This window comes from Fringilla coelebs (assembly GCF_963513975.1).
Source record: "Fringilla coelebs genome assembly, chromosome: 1".
NCBI classification, from domain to species: Eukaryota; Metazoa; Chordata; class Aves; order Passeriformes; family Fringillidae; genus Fringilla; species Fringilla coelebs.
Genome location: NC_140028.1, coordinates 49,899,464 through 49,913,337, shown reverse-complemented (window position 1 = coordinate 49,913,337; position 13,874 = coordinate 49,899,464). Strand labels below are relative to the sequence as shown.

Sequence of the window (13,874 nt, the reverse complement as noted above, 5' to 3'; positions counted from 1 at the left end):
AAGAGGTTTTGTTTTTTACTCTTGTAAGAGGTGTCTCTGTGCGGTTTCATAGGTAACTGAACAAGCAGGAGACCAACATTTACATTTAGTCTTGCTAGTAAAACAAGGCTTGGGGAAGGAAGTGAACTGTCTGTGATGCATGTGCCCTAAACGCATACATATGCTATTGAACGTTACAAAGTCTGAGCAGAGCACTTCTTAAGAAAATGCAAATATATTGTTTAATTCTTAAATGTATTTGTGTCAACAAAACAAAGAATGTTCATAACTGCTTCCTTCCACTTAAAACCAGTTTCAGTGCTAAACATAGGTAAGTACCCATCCCTTTAGAAGGTCCCATAATAGAGCTTCAGAAATGCAACATTTTTATCTTCATCTTTCTAGTGATTAGACACTTTCAGCCTTCTTTTTATAACTGTCTAGGATGCTGGTCAAGTCTGACAATAGATCTTCAGGCATGAATTCTTCATCATCTCTGTAAATTCTCGCATTCTGTTCATCAAGGTACTTCTAGAAAAGAGGTACAGAAAGCTTTATTAGCTCTATCATGGTCTGTATTTTACTGATTCTGCTAAAGTATTGTAAGCAGTCATTGCACAGGTTAACTGTGATTTCAGTTAAACACTTTCCTGAAAGACATCTATCAGAAGCAGGTTTAACCTGACAGGATGTTACTGCTGAAACTTAATAAATTCTGACTATTTCCTCCAAAGGTTTTGTCAGAAAATTTAACTAGAATCCATGGACTCAGTGCAGCAGCTAAATAACTGATACTTCCTTAGAAAGAGTAAGCTGTAATTTCCAAGTGTTTAACTGAAAATGTCTCTAGAGAGCTCTAATTCTGAATATCAAATTTTAGCTTACCACTATAGATGCTATATGAGTAGCAACTGTTTCTATAAGACGACTCAAGTTAGCACCAATTTTTCTCTTCTCTTCTGTTGTTGTTTGCAAAACGACTTGATATCTAAAATGTAAAGATATTCAGAAGGTCATGTCCATAATTAGAGAATTCCTGAATTTAAAACAATCACTTCAAGTCTGATTTTTCATCAAGTTTAGCCATACTTTTTTTTCCATTAGTATTAATTTGAACCAAGTTACAATGTATTAATACTCAATTTAAAAAAAACCAAAGGGCTGTACTGTGCCAACTGATAAGAAACAATGTACCTTTGAGTCCAAATACTCTTTCCAGACTTTGAGGTATAAAATGCAGTTGTCATGTAATTTTGGAAACAAACTATTTTCTTAGCTACAACCATATATATCAAAAAATTACATGGAAAACTGGAGTTCTGATACAGCAGACAAATATTTTAGCAAAATACTGTTGAGGAGAAACATCTTTCAGTTGTTAACTTGTGAAATTAATGCACTGAGATGGATACATGCTGAAACAACTTTATGTTACATTCAAGAAAATATCCTTAAAAACCAAAATAAACAAGGCAAACAGGGAAGTTACGAGTCTTACTGTCTTTGGAGTTCATGCAATTCATTTGTGGCTTCACTGAGCCCTTCATAGACACCACTCTCAAGTAACTCTTTATGCTTCTTTAACGATTCCAGTTCATTTGCACATTTCTGCTCTTCTTCTTCTATCTCCTATAGTCATAAGGAAAGAGGAAGAAAAAAATGGCCTTTCTCAGGTATAATTTGGATTTTTTTTTCTTCTTTCTACTACCTGATTATATCCTAGTGCTTGAATTCAAAATTCACACAAATAGCTTCAAATTCAGAACTGAAAAAAAAACCCCAAGGACATCCCTCCCAAACCTAAAATTTCACCTGTTTTCTGTATCATCCTCATCCCAGAATAAACCTAACCATCTCTTTATTCCTTTAACCATATTTAAAGGCCTGTGTTGCAGCTACTTTCCCTTCAGAGTTAAACTCAAAAAGTGTTGTTTAGATAGTCTAAATAGCTTAGAAATGGCACATCATGAACAACTGTTTCTAGGTAAAAAAAAACCACAACCATATTTGAGTAAGAAAACAGCTTTTCCTTTTTGTCTGAAAGAGTACCATTCCAAATAATCATCTCTTCAAAGAAAATGCCACTGTTGATGCTATACAATCCACAAAACCAAACAAAATTCTGCTATCAACTCAAGGTGCAATTCTGGTAGATTACTGAAACATTATCCTTCAAAAATAATTTTAATACTTAAGACTTACAAACAGCATTTTAAAAATTAGTAGGGGAATTACATGGCTATGTCTTATAAACATCTGGTGGCAAGTGAGTATTTTATGAGCTTAAGTTTAGAGAAAAGTATATGCAAGAACACAGATCAAAAGCGAAATGTCATGTTTTAAAAAATATAAACTAAATTAATTGCCTTTATATACCTATGTATACCTGCCTCAGCAGGTATTAGCAGTGAAATAGCTCTGTTTCATGGCTATAGCACAGGAGTTTGGATCTACAGGAGCATATATGGTAAATACTGCCTTAGTTCAAAGAACATTTTTCTGCAGGGCACCCCACTAAAGCAGTGTTGTCAGAGAAGTTGGGAGGTACTAAAATAGCTACTCAGTTGTTAACAGAGGGCTATGTTCTGTTGCTGAACTGCAAGTGGGGAAAAGGATAGGGACTGCTCCTGTGCTGGGAAAGGAAGCTAAAAGAAGCAACAGTTTGAAATCATTAAAACAATTTAACACGCTTTTGGTCAATCAATGTTTTCCTTAGTTTTTACAGAAGCTGATTAAACATGTTTACTAAAAACTGTAAATGCATTTATTATATACAAATTGATTAGACAAGGCAGATTCTATTAATCCTAAAATTTCCTTTGAGCACATGCCTAGAGACATCCTGAGGTCAGATGATTGTTGCTGCTTTTATTACTGGATGCAGTAATTTATGATTTACAGGATCTGCTACAGTATGATGCCAGATTCTTGTACAAGAAAGTGAAAACTGATTCAGTTAAGGTAGCAGTCAAATTACTTTTCTGAAAAGAATGAAAAAATCCTGTAAGAGGAAGGGAAGAAGGCAAAGGCAGAAGCCCAAACAAAAATGCAATCCAAAAATTTATCTATTAATACAAAAATTAAGGATAAGGGTATCATTAAGGAGAAGTTGTCATCAAACTGTAAGAAGTTCTACCTTAAGCTTCTGCTGGTAAAGATCATCCAGCTTTTCAGCTTCTTCTGTCAGCATTTTCACACTGCGTTTCTTGTCCTCTAGCATTACATTCACCTAGGATGAAAACATAACCAAGGAAATATGGTTCAAAAAGAATTCCAACATAAAAATCCATGCCATCACAAACTACACCTGGTAGCTCCAAAAAACCAATTAAACTAGGCTAGGCTGGGATGGCCTTACCTTTCTTCATAGCAGTATTATGCTTCATTTTGGATAAGGGGCTAAAACAGTGTTGGTAACACACCAGAGTTTTGGCCACTGCTGAATAGTGCTAGCACAGCATTCCAAGGCTTTCTATCCTTCCCAGGGCCCCTCACTGAGTAGGGTAGGGATAGGCAAGAGACTTGGAAGGTGCATAGCCAGGCCAGCTGGCCAAGAGGACATTCATAACATAATGTCATGCTCAGCAATAAAAACTGAGGTAAAGGTAGGAGAACGAGGAAATAAAATTCTCCTTCTTTCAATCCGTCCCAAATCCAATATTACTAAAAATCTTCCTGATGACAATTTGTCAGTGATGGTAAGCCACACAATCAACTGGAATGGGCAATTATTAAAAACAAATACTTCCAATGTTTATGGTCAAATACATGTAAGCTACATAAACTTTAATTCAGGGAATACACAATATTTCGACCAACAAAGACCCCAATTCTTAGAAAAACTTCTAGGTTCCATCACAATTAAAGCAGTTTTCTCACAGCTTCTCCCCTTTTACTTGTCCTCAGAAAAACCCCAACCAGTCCAAAAAACCAACCTACCACACAAGACTTTACCCATGCAAAAGGTTGGATGAAAGCAGCAGATAAGGTTTTAGGGTTGGTATCTTGGTGTTAATCTTAATTAACCAACGCACCTGTTCCAAAGTATCTTCCAAAGTCATCTTCCGTTGAGTGGCTTTACTAATTTCTTCCTCAGTCTCATTGATGATCTCCATGAGGGGAGCCTGTAATACGCATACAAGAAGATCCAACAAATGCAATTTGCTTATTTGAACCAAGATGCACTCCAGTACATATTTTCTTTTTATTTTTTTTAGGGTATTGTATTCTCCAATACCAAATTTCTTTCACATTCTACAATGTCATTATGGTGATTCATCACACAAGCTTTTCAATGACACCTCATTGTGAGACTGAGAGACATTCCCAGCATTTCCAAAGAAACACTACTTTTTTGTGAGTGGTATCTAAAGCCTTCAGTGTTGACTCTGCTTACCTTGATCTGAGTTCTGTATTTGACTAGGCAATTTGGTCCTGCCTCAGGATTAAACTGAATCTCAAAGTCGTGGCCTTTGGAATTCTCAGCACTTACTGGAATTAATTTCAGCTTTCGAGCAAGTTTATGATACTCTGCCAGTTGCATTTCGATCTGCTCAGAGAAGAAAAGGGCACAAATTATAGAAGAGATACAAGTGAAAAGCTTTGCAAGAAGTATTCATACAGTACTTTAAACAAATTCCTGAGTTACTCTCTATAGCCATAATTTCTTGGTACCCCACAGTATTCAAGAGCTGTATGTAATGCCAGTCCAGCAGTTTGCTGCATTAGGTACTGTTTTATGATTCTTTCAGAGTTTGCACACTAAGGTCTCTTAGTGTATACGGCTGAGAACACTGAATGGTTTCACCTGTAGTTTTCAATATTCATCTGCCATAATTTTTCCTGCCTCAAGTTTTTGAGAATTAGCTGATAGGGAACTAAAAATATGCTGGAAAACAATACTAAACCAATGATCAGTCATCAGGTCAATATGCCTTCTCACATTAGTTTTGACAAGAAATGCCACACAGCCACACATCCTAACAACAAACTTGAGCATGCCTCTAAACAAAGCTTATTAAATGCTCTAATTTCTAATTAATGAGTGCTATTAAATGCAAGCATTAAAGAACCCAGGGTTTTTTTTTTCCAGTTTTATGTGCTTCATACTTGTACATGAGGATTTAAGTTAATAAAAGTGCTTGATAAAGGGTAACCCTACCAAATATATTTGAAACTTTTTCTTTAGTTCTCCAATTGGCAAAGCAGAAGCTTTTAAATCCCATCACTTACAGGCCTATATATTTTCATTCAGTTTAAAGGGATTGAACTTGGCCCTTGAAAGATGTTACAACTTCTACACAAAGAACTAATCAGGCCCTAAACGCATGCAAAGCTACTGATCCAAATTCTTTAGTTTTGCCTTACTTCCTTGCTCTGAAATATTAACATGAGCCTGTAATTTCTTGTGTTATCAAAGCAATGGCATGCTAATGTTATTAAAGCTCTTAATGCTTACCAGGCTTCATATTCTAGATACATCACTTACAATGCAGAAAAAAGTACATTTCCATTAAACACAAAACAGAAAAAGGGGGAAAAAAAGCAACAGTTTTCAGAGATATTGTAAACAGAGGCCATTTTTGTCAGTTTTGCCTGGTAGATACATGTATGCTGGTGTTAGATTATTTAGGAAAGAAATTATCAAGACTCCAATCTTAAGCTTGCATGATGAAAACTGACAGCCACCTCTGAGTGTAGTGGGGTTTTCACATACCGCCTCTTTATTCCTAGCATATTTTAGCTCTTCATTCCACAGCTGATGTTCTTCTGCTTCCAGTTCCTTAGTCAGCTTGTTAATGGTTTGCTGCAGCTCATTTCTCTCGTGATTTATTCTCTCAATGTCCGCAGCTGAGTACTTTTGGTTATCTAAGATGTGCCGGAGACGGGCATTCTCCTGCTTCATTGCTTCTACTTCCATTTCTAAGTTCATAAAATATTTGTGAAATGGACATAAAATACCAGCCTATATACATAAACCTCACCTCTGTATTTTTGAGTAAATAACGTAATTATTACATATCATTACTGTTTCATTACTCCAGTGTACCAAAAAAATCTTTATCAGCAATCCCTTCTGGAAAGTTTATTTGTAGCATCATTCTACTCCAAGTACCTCGCTCTGACCTCAAGCTAAGAGCTACAATTATCAGAAGACCTTTTCTAGCTTCACTGTCCTGACTGTGATCAAGGCCTCCTTACCTGATGTCTCAACTTCATCATTAACACTTTCCAGTTTTTGATCAAGGATGGCTATATGAGATTCCAGATTAGCCAAATAAGCCTGGTATTTCTGGACATCTGCTTGAAGAGATGATTTCACATTTCGTAGTGTTACTCTACGATCCTAGGAAATGAGTAAAAAGAACAACCACTCTTAGATACATATAAAATAATGACTTCACTTTCTAGACAAGACAGTAGATCAATAGCACAAATATAAAACTAAAGAACTGCTTTAGACAATTCTTACTACAGGTAGTTCACAACTTAACTCTAATAATATATGGAGGCCAGATAAAACAAGGGCATGGAAAGCCGGGAATAAACTCGGCACATTTTGCACAGTTGGCAGGAATCTCAATTTGCCACCTGCACAGCCACTAACCCATTTTTAAACTCAGGATGTATTAAAAGAAGAATCCAGCTTTTCAAGCAAAGTATTTTCCATAAAACATATTTGTTACCACTGAATCCCATGCCTCATATTTGAATACTAACACATTTGAAAAAATAATGTTGAAATTTATATTAACAAAAAGTGGTTCAAGTGTTTTATTATTTCAGTCAATATAAGACCTTATATCTGCACATTAATATCTGCACATTATCAAACAAATAGTTACTGAAGACTCCACAGAAAATGCCTTGTTCTGTAATGGTAAAGTCTGTAAAAACCTGGCCTAATTAAAATCTCAAAGCATTGAAAATTTTCCATTTGTTATGTATCATAAGTATCTTCATTCAGAAATGGTCAATATTATAAAACACAACTCTACCATAAAACCAGACACAATTTACTAACCGGCTCACTTTCCTTTTCTTTTTCTAGTCTTGCAATCTCTTCTTGAAGTCTTTTGTTTTCAGCTGCTAAACTTTCCATCTGGAATGGATCTATGTTAAATAAATCCTCTGTGGGAGAGCAGAAGAGAGAGTGGAGTTACAAATTCATCTCAATATCACCACCTATTTTGAGTATCTGAACTTTAGCTTCAGCACAGCAAATACCCATTATCTGGATAATTATTTCCCACTAAAGAAATAACTAAAAACAACCAAGAAACTTATCAGAAAAACCTTTCATTAAAATGCAACCAGGCAAAAACCCCAAAACAAACAAGAAGAGAAACAGGTTTCTCAGTCCTCATGTCAGAAAGAGTCCTCATGTCAAAGTCACTCCCAAGAGGTAAGGGTTTCCAAACTCTCATACAGTCTGCACCACAGGAGACTATACAAGTCAGGACTACCTTGTGAAGCTAGAACAAATCAAACTTATTTAACAACCTCTTTCTTACCCATATACTTCCTTGCTTCTTGAGACATCTTTTCCCTAACTTAATTTGGCCTTTGCCAAAAAATGGGATGATTATTTTTTCCTAACATCCAGTAACAGTATAGTAGCTTGTTTCCTCTCCAGCTGGTGGCTCCAGTTTGCAAACAAAGGGCCCTTAGTCTGGCTTTTCATAGGGGAGCAAAGAAAGTAAGAAATGTTTTTCTCCCTTGTTCTCACATTGTGTTTGTATTTCTGTAGGTGGCGAAACGAGTGAGTCAAAAAAACCTAATAATTTTCTACCTCCCTGAAGACAAACACAGGTGCATGCTGAATCACATATAGGAACCCTCACAATAGTTTGGAACTCTTGCAGGCTGTTTTCAGATCTTTCAAAAGCTGAACTTTCTTATTAGGTGTGCATCCTCTGAAAATATTTTTCTTTTTTTTTTAATTGTTAACTTTGCCAGACAGAAGCAAGAGTCATCTGCATAGATGGTGTTCACATCTGAAGAATTGTATACTGGTTTTCTGTGACAAAGTCACTAAAAAACCAGGTGACACAGCTACAGCTGAAAGTAGATTATGACCTATCCATCTGTACTGCTAAATATATATATAAAAAAGAGAGCATTAAGTTGAAGTAACTAAAATGTGCTTAGGTATTTCAGATTCCCTTAGACCACTTTCACTTGTAAACTGAAAAAAACGGATGCTAGGAGAAAAGAAACCGCGACCACAATTGAAAACTTAATTAAAACTTGAAAACTTACTTAATTTTGACTGCACTTCAGCATCCAACTCTTCAAAGGTATCTCTTCCTTTCATGAAAAGATCATAGCATTTCACACAGTAGTCCATAAAAAGCTGAAAACAATTAAAAAATCTTTCATTTAAACAATTCCAAGGCCTGTAAAATATCTACATAGTCTAAAGTTACTCAATCAATGGAATTAAACAATTAAACTTTTGTAAAATTTAACTTTTTTCCTCCCTTTGAACATAGAATGTCAACAGATTATATATTCAGGCAGAAGGAGACACCTATAGTTCACAGTAGAGAAGGTCTGGAAATACTGTATTTTTCTGGGGTATTTAACAAAGATTGTAGGTAGAATATTTAAGAATTTTTCATCTTGACGCATATGATTCTCTCAGGCTAGTTTATGGAAAGTGGTGATCTGTTCAACAGACCTCTTCTATAATTATGACCATTAAAATACAGATCTGCAGATGTTAAAGAATCTAGAATTAAAGAAAGGTTACCCAAAAAGAATTTGCTAGACACTAAATCACAGATGTTTCAGAAGCTATTACACAATTATTATTGTGAATTTTGTATCAATATATATGTATATGCATAAGTGTCAATGTAGAAGAATAATATTTAGTTTAAAAGCATTTTTATATGCCAACCATCAAGTTGTAACCTTAATCCAAAATTATGATTTTATTTGATTTTTGCAATTTCTAAGTAAATGTTTTAGCTTATAATGCAACCCTCTCCAAACACCTTCTGTGAGTAAACACTGAGTTAAATCTGAGTAGTACTAATAATCCATGATAAATTAAAAAGAAAGCAAGCTGTTGGATTTTTAAGAGCCTGAATTACACTGCCAGCCTATTTTGTGCCTCAGAAATAAAACTTTACAACCAATTTTTACATAGTAAACTCAGTAGATATTGGCACAAGTCACTATATTTAGAATTAAGTCAATGTCTTTACACTTCACTGCAGTTAACCTCAAAAGTCTTGAGTGCTAAAGGAAAATATATCAGAAACTCTACTAAAACAATAAGCAGCATAATGATTCCCTTTCTCCACAAAGGAGAACAGTATATACTTGTGGAATAAGGTGAATATAAAATAAGGAGAATATTTTGTTTAATACCCAGTCTTCACCAATAGACTGATCATGATACCTGCTCAGGAAATAGCTGATCAGGTTTTTATATAATTCTACTCTGCTTCCTAGAAAGCATTGTGAATATAAAAGGGAACAGAATCTATAAATACATGACACAACAATCTAAACTGTAATTAAATCATGTTGTTACAGCACATGGCAAAATTCAGTTAAGCAATTCTGATTCTGATTTCCTTTTTATGGTACCTTATTATGTACAATTCCATCATCTGTCTCTCCTCCCCAGCTCTGTCTGTCATCAAACGATGGCGCATTTTCCCTGATCGCATTGTACAGCTGAAAAACAGAGGTGCACACACAAAGAGCAAATGGGAAGACATCCATTAGTTTCCATATTGGTTTCAGGAAAAGAAGCAGAGTAATACTGGATTAGGATTTCAGCAAGTAGGTTGGAATGAACCTGTGTTGAGCTGACTAAACACACAGGTAAAGAGGCGTGAACTGGACAGTCAACACTGCTAAATCGTCTTGTGTCTTGAGCAAAAAAGGACAGGATTTTCAAACCCAAACAAACCAAACAAAACCAAAATTAAATAAAAACACCCCACCCAAACTGAAAACTTGCCACTCTGTATCAGAAACACAGGACATTTGAATAATTTCAATTGAAAATTCCATCCTTAGATTTCAAATTTAGGAGAGAATGGCAGATGTCACAACATTTGCACAGAAGATAGACATTCTATTCAGTGATTATACTAACTAACTTCTTACATTTAATGTAAGGACAGATCAGCATTTCACCACCTTTTTTTATACATTAATTTATCCAGTGCATACATTTAAAGAAAAAAACTATCCCAATATAACATGAAAAGCTCACTTTAAAAGTTACTAAAACATATGGCTAAAAAAGTCAGCTCCGAGATGACAGCTAAGAACATATGTTTACATATATGTTAAACAAAGAGATTTGTAGAAAATATTTACTAGATCTGTATTGAAACTAACATTCCAGCCTGGAAAGTGAAAATATTTATCTTAAGACAAACATTACCTTGACACAATCAATTAACCAAACCAAAGCTGCCACAATCTGAGGCCAGGTGTGTGGCGCTCCCACAGTGTACATGGAGCTTTTTGACAGAGCAAAGGGGTACCTGTATGGCCAAAGATGATACATTTTTAATAGCAGTGGCAGACAGTGAAGAAAACAAACCAGCACATTTTGAAAATAAAACAGAACATATTTATATGTACATGAAAGCACAGAAGGAAGAGCAAACTCAATTGTACTGTACTTCAAAGGAAATAAGTTGAGTTCTTACAGCACTATTTTATCCAATTATCATGGCTTTCTCATTTTGTGATTTACAGAATATCTTGGTTTGACAGGGACTCCTAAGGATCAACAAATCCAACTCCCTGCTCCTCATAGGACTGCCTACAACTAAACCATATGATCAAGAGTGTCATCCAGATGCTCCTTGAACTCCCAAAACTTTAAGTAACTTGTCAAAATTAGTCATTTTATCCAGAATTATACTCTTGGTGCAGCAGAGTGTATTTCTTTTCAACATTTCAAGCTACATCAGCAGTTTCAAATGTTACAGATTAAAACAAAATTTTATTAAAATGCTGAGAAGTGAACAAAACAGATTTATACCAGGAGCCCTGGCACTTTCCCACCATCATGGGTTCAAATCTACAGGTGTAAAATACACTCCCTTTTTTTTTTTTTTTCAAATAAGACCAAAAATTCACAGTTATCAACAGGCAGAGGATTTTCTTTCTTGGAAAGCATTGGGGCATTAATGATTTCAAACACTGAACAAATTCAGCAAAAAACCACTCAGCTACTTCATGGTTTTTTTCACCTCAACAGTAATTCCTGTTATCTCCACATTCTGCTTTGAAAGTAGAATGAGAAAAATTGTAGGAAAACATATTTTGAACTAAATTAAATTTGTTTAAACTAAATTAAATTTAATGTACTTGATCCAAAATTCTGGAAATTTTAGTTCTTAGATTCTGACACAATGAACAGAAAGGTCTGTAAAAGAAAATTGTGTCTTGTCTTTCAAAATTCTATACAAATAATCAATTAAATTTTACATTAAAAAGCAAGATTCCAAGAGCTTATAGTTCTGCAAGATCAAATATGAAATGTATAGCAGACGCTGAAAATAAGAGAGTAAACCTAGAGCTAAACAAAACAATCACAACATTGCACTTTTAGAGTCTCATCTGAATAAAGAAACCTATCCATACTCCCCAACTATCAATGCAGAATTCTTAGCTTTTACAGTTTTGGCCATAGCAAATCTATTCAGCCCAGGAGATTAACAATAATCATCTTACCCAAGGTCTTTAAAAACTTTGGGAATTTCCTCTTCAAATTTTGAGTCAGGCAGTTCATAAGAAGGGCAGAGGAATTTATAGATAAAGGTGAAGATCTTTAAAAAGTCCTTAACTGATGGAGATTGTAGTGATTTCATGGAAACATTGTGGGCATAAGCGTTCTCAACAAGAAACTGTGCAAAAGAAAAACAGAATACCAGTCACTAAATAAAATTTATGTTGAAACCAAGAGAAATAGCATTTTGATTAGCACATTTTACATCTCATAGCATACATGCAGAATAAGTTAACATGTTACCTCACAAAGCTTTTTGATACATTGTTGGATGAATGCCTTGTCATGAAGGGGCCGGGGATCCTTTATCTTTTCTGTCCCAAACACACCATACTGGCTGCTGCGTGACCCTCCAGCCCCACTCGCTCTAGGGACAGACAATAAATACAGGTCTTGTGTCAATACATAGAAAGAAGAACTCTCTTCATGTTTAAGTCACAACAACTGCTAACTTTATGTTTTCTTTGCATTTGTTATAGAAAGTGATACTTTAAGTTTTCTCTTCATTTAAGGTCATTGGAAAACCTTCATCAGCCTGGAAGCCACAATGCCATAAGTACAACAAAGAGATTACTTCATCCTAGATGAATACTTTCTTCATTTTATTGAAATAAATAAACTTTTAGAGAGCAGAAAAATACCCCAAAGATGAAGAAAAAATAATGTTGGTGACTATAAATAAACTCTAAAAAATTTGAGAACTATTTAAAAGGAATAGACCCTTGCAGCATTGGGGTGCTATCAAGAAGATATCCACAACACAGAAAGTCATGAGCTAAGCAGAAAGATTATAGAGTTTTGGAAGGTTTGTATCTTAGGGAGAGGAAACTAATGCAGAGTATACTTCAGATGTCATTCTTCCTTAAACAAGAAAATGTATTGAGATACTCTTAAGGTCTGCAGTGCACATCATTCCCAAAAGAAAAAAAAAACCAGCTCCCAAAACAATTCCTGCTCCACAGCCTTATGTTTTAGTGATCAGGAACTGGAGGAAGGCAGACCTGAAGGTCAGTTTGCCTCAGTTCCATTATTCCCTATAGTGAAAATCCGTCAAGAAAGAAAAATGCCAAAATTAGAGGACCACCTTTGTTTTAATTTACAGTGCAGAGAATGAAAGCTATCCATACCTGTTACCAAAACAGCTAACTTTTCTTTCTGAAGCTCCAGATGTAGGTTTGCTCATGCTCAGCTTCCCAAAGGTGCTTCTGTCCTTCCTGAGGAGCAGAGAGGATTCAAGTGACTACTTCTACCAATTCCTACAAGAGCTATAATGACTGTAAAAAAAATCTAAAATATTTAAGGAATATTTAAAAGGAATAGATCTAGGAATAGACCCCAGCATAAACCATACATAGCTCATACAAGAGCTATACAAACACTCATATATTCCTTAGCACCTTCATCCTTCATCCCAGCAACATCTTAGAAAGGTTAACTGATGCATCCAGCTATCTCCTCAGAAACATGTAATGAAGTATTACAATTTGAAACATGACACAAGTACACAAAAAGGTTAAGGCAAGTATTTTTGCAAAACTGGAGCACACGTGCAAACATCCTTGGTTGTAAGGAGCCTTCTTCTCACTGTTTACATTTCTTTCCTCAGTTGCTACTCACACACTCAAAGACACGATGATAAATCTCTTCAGAATTAGTTTTATATACTTATTTTTAGCAACATGACCAGCCAGACTTACATCTGAGGTGTCTGAAGACCCATCTTGTTGTTGTCCTGCACTCTCAGTGCCATCATAGATTGTCGACTGCTGTTTCCAGCAATACTTGAGCTTCGCCTCATTGTGACTGCTGTAAACCTCAATCCCTCAGTATTCCAGCAGTATCAGAAAATCCAGGACCTAAGGGTATTTTCTTTTCTAAATGCCACAATAATTTTCCAAAGGCTCAGAATAAACCAGTAGACCTGTAAGTTGGACCAAAATAAAAAACAAAAGAAACCAAAAAAGATTATGTTAGACTCCAGAAATATACAAGAGCAGCCACAGCCTTTTAAATCAACCATTTTATTGATAAAAGTGTCAGTGCTTGTTCTAAACCTACTGTTTTGCCTTTCTTTATATTTGGTCACTTCAAACCTACAGGTTCCAACAGCAAAAGAGCATGA

General features: G+C 35.3%; 1 protein-coding gene across 1 annotated transcript; it reads right to left on the bottom strand.

Moving 5' to 3' along the window:
- Nucleotides 1-387: 387 nt before the first annotated feature.
- NDC80 (NDC80 kinetochore complex component) lies at nt 388-13,754 on the bottom strand (the record flags this gene model as incomplete). The annotated part of the gene is made up of 16 exons (XM_084206146.1): nt 13,450-13,754; nt 12,880-12,966; nt 11,996-12,119; nt 11,698-11,870; nt 10,394-10,496; nt 9,583-9,672; nt 8,242-8,335; nt 7,004-7,110; nt 6,181-6,325; nt 5,696-5,901; nt 4,376-4,528; nt 4,014-4,103; nt 3,116-3,208; nt 1,478-1,608; nt 865-967; nt 388-510 (listed from the first exon to the last, which is right to left on the bottom strand). The coding sequence occupies exons 1-16, from the start codon at nt 13,548-13,550 to the stop codon at nt 388-390; spliced, it is 1,923 nt and encodes a 640-aa protein (XP_084062272.1). The 5' UTR covers nt 13,551-13,754.
- Between the last annotated feature and the right edge of the window lie 120 nt (nt 13,755-13,874).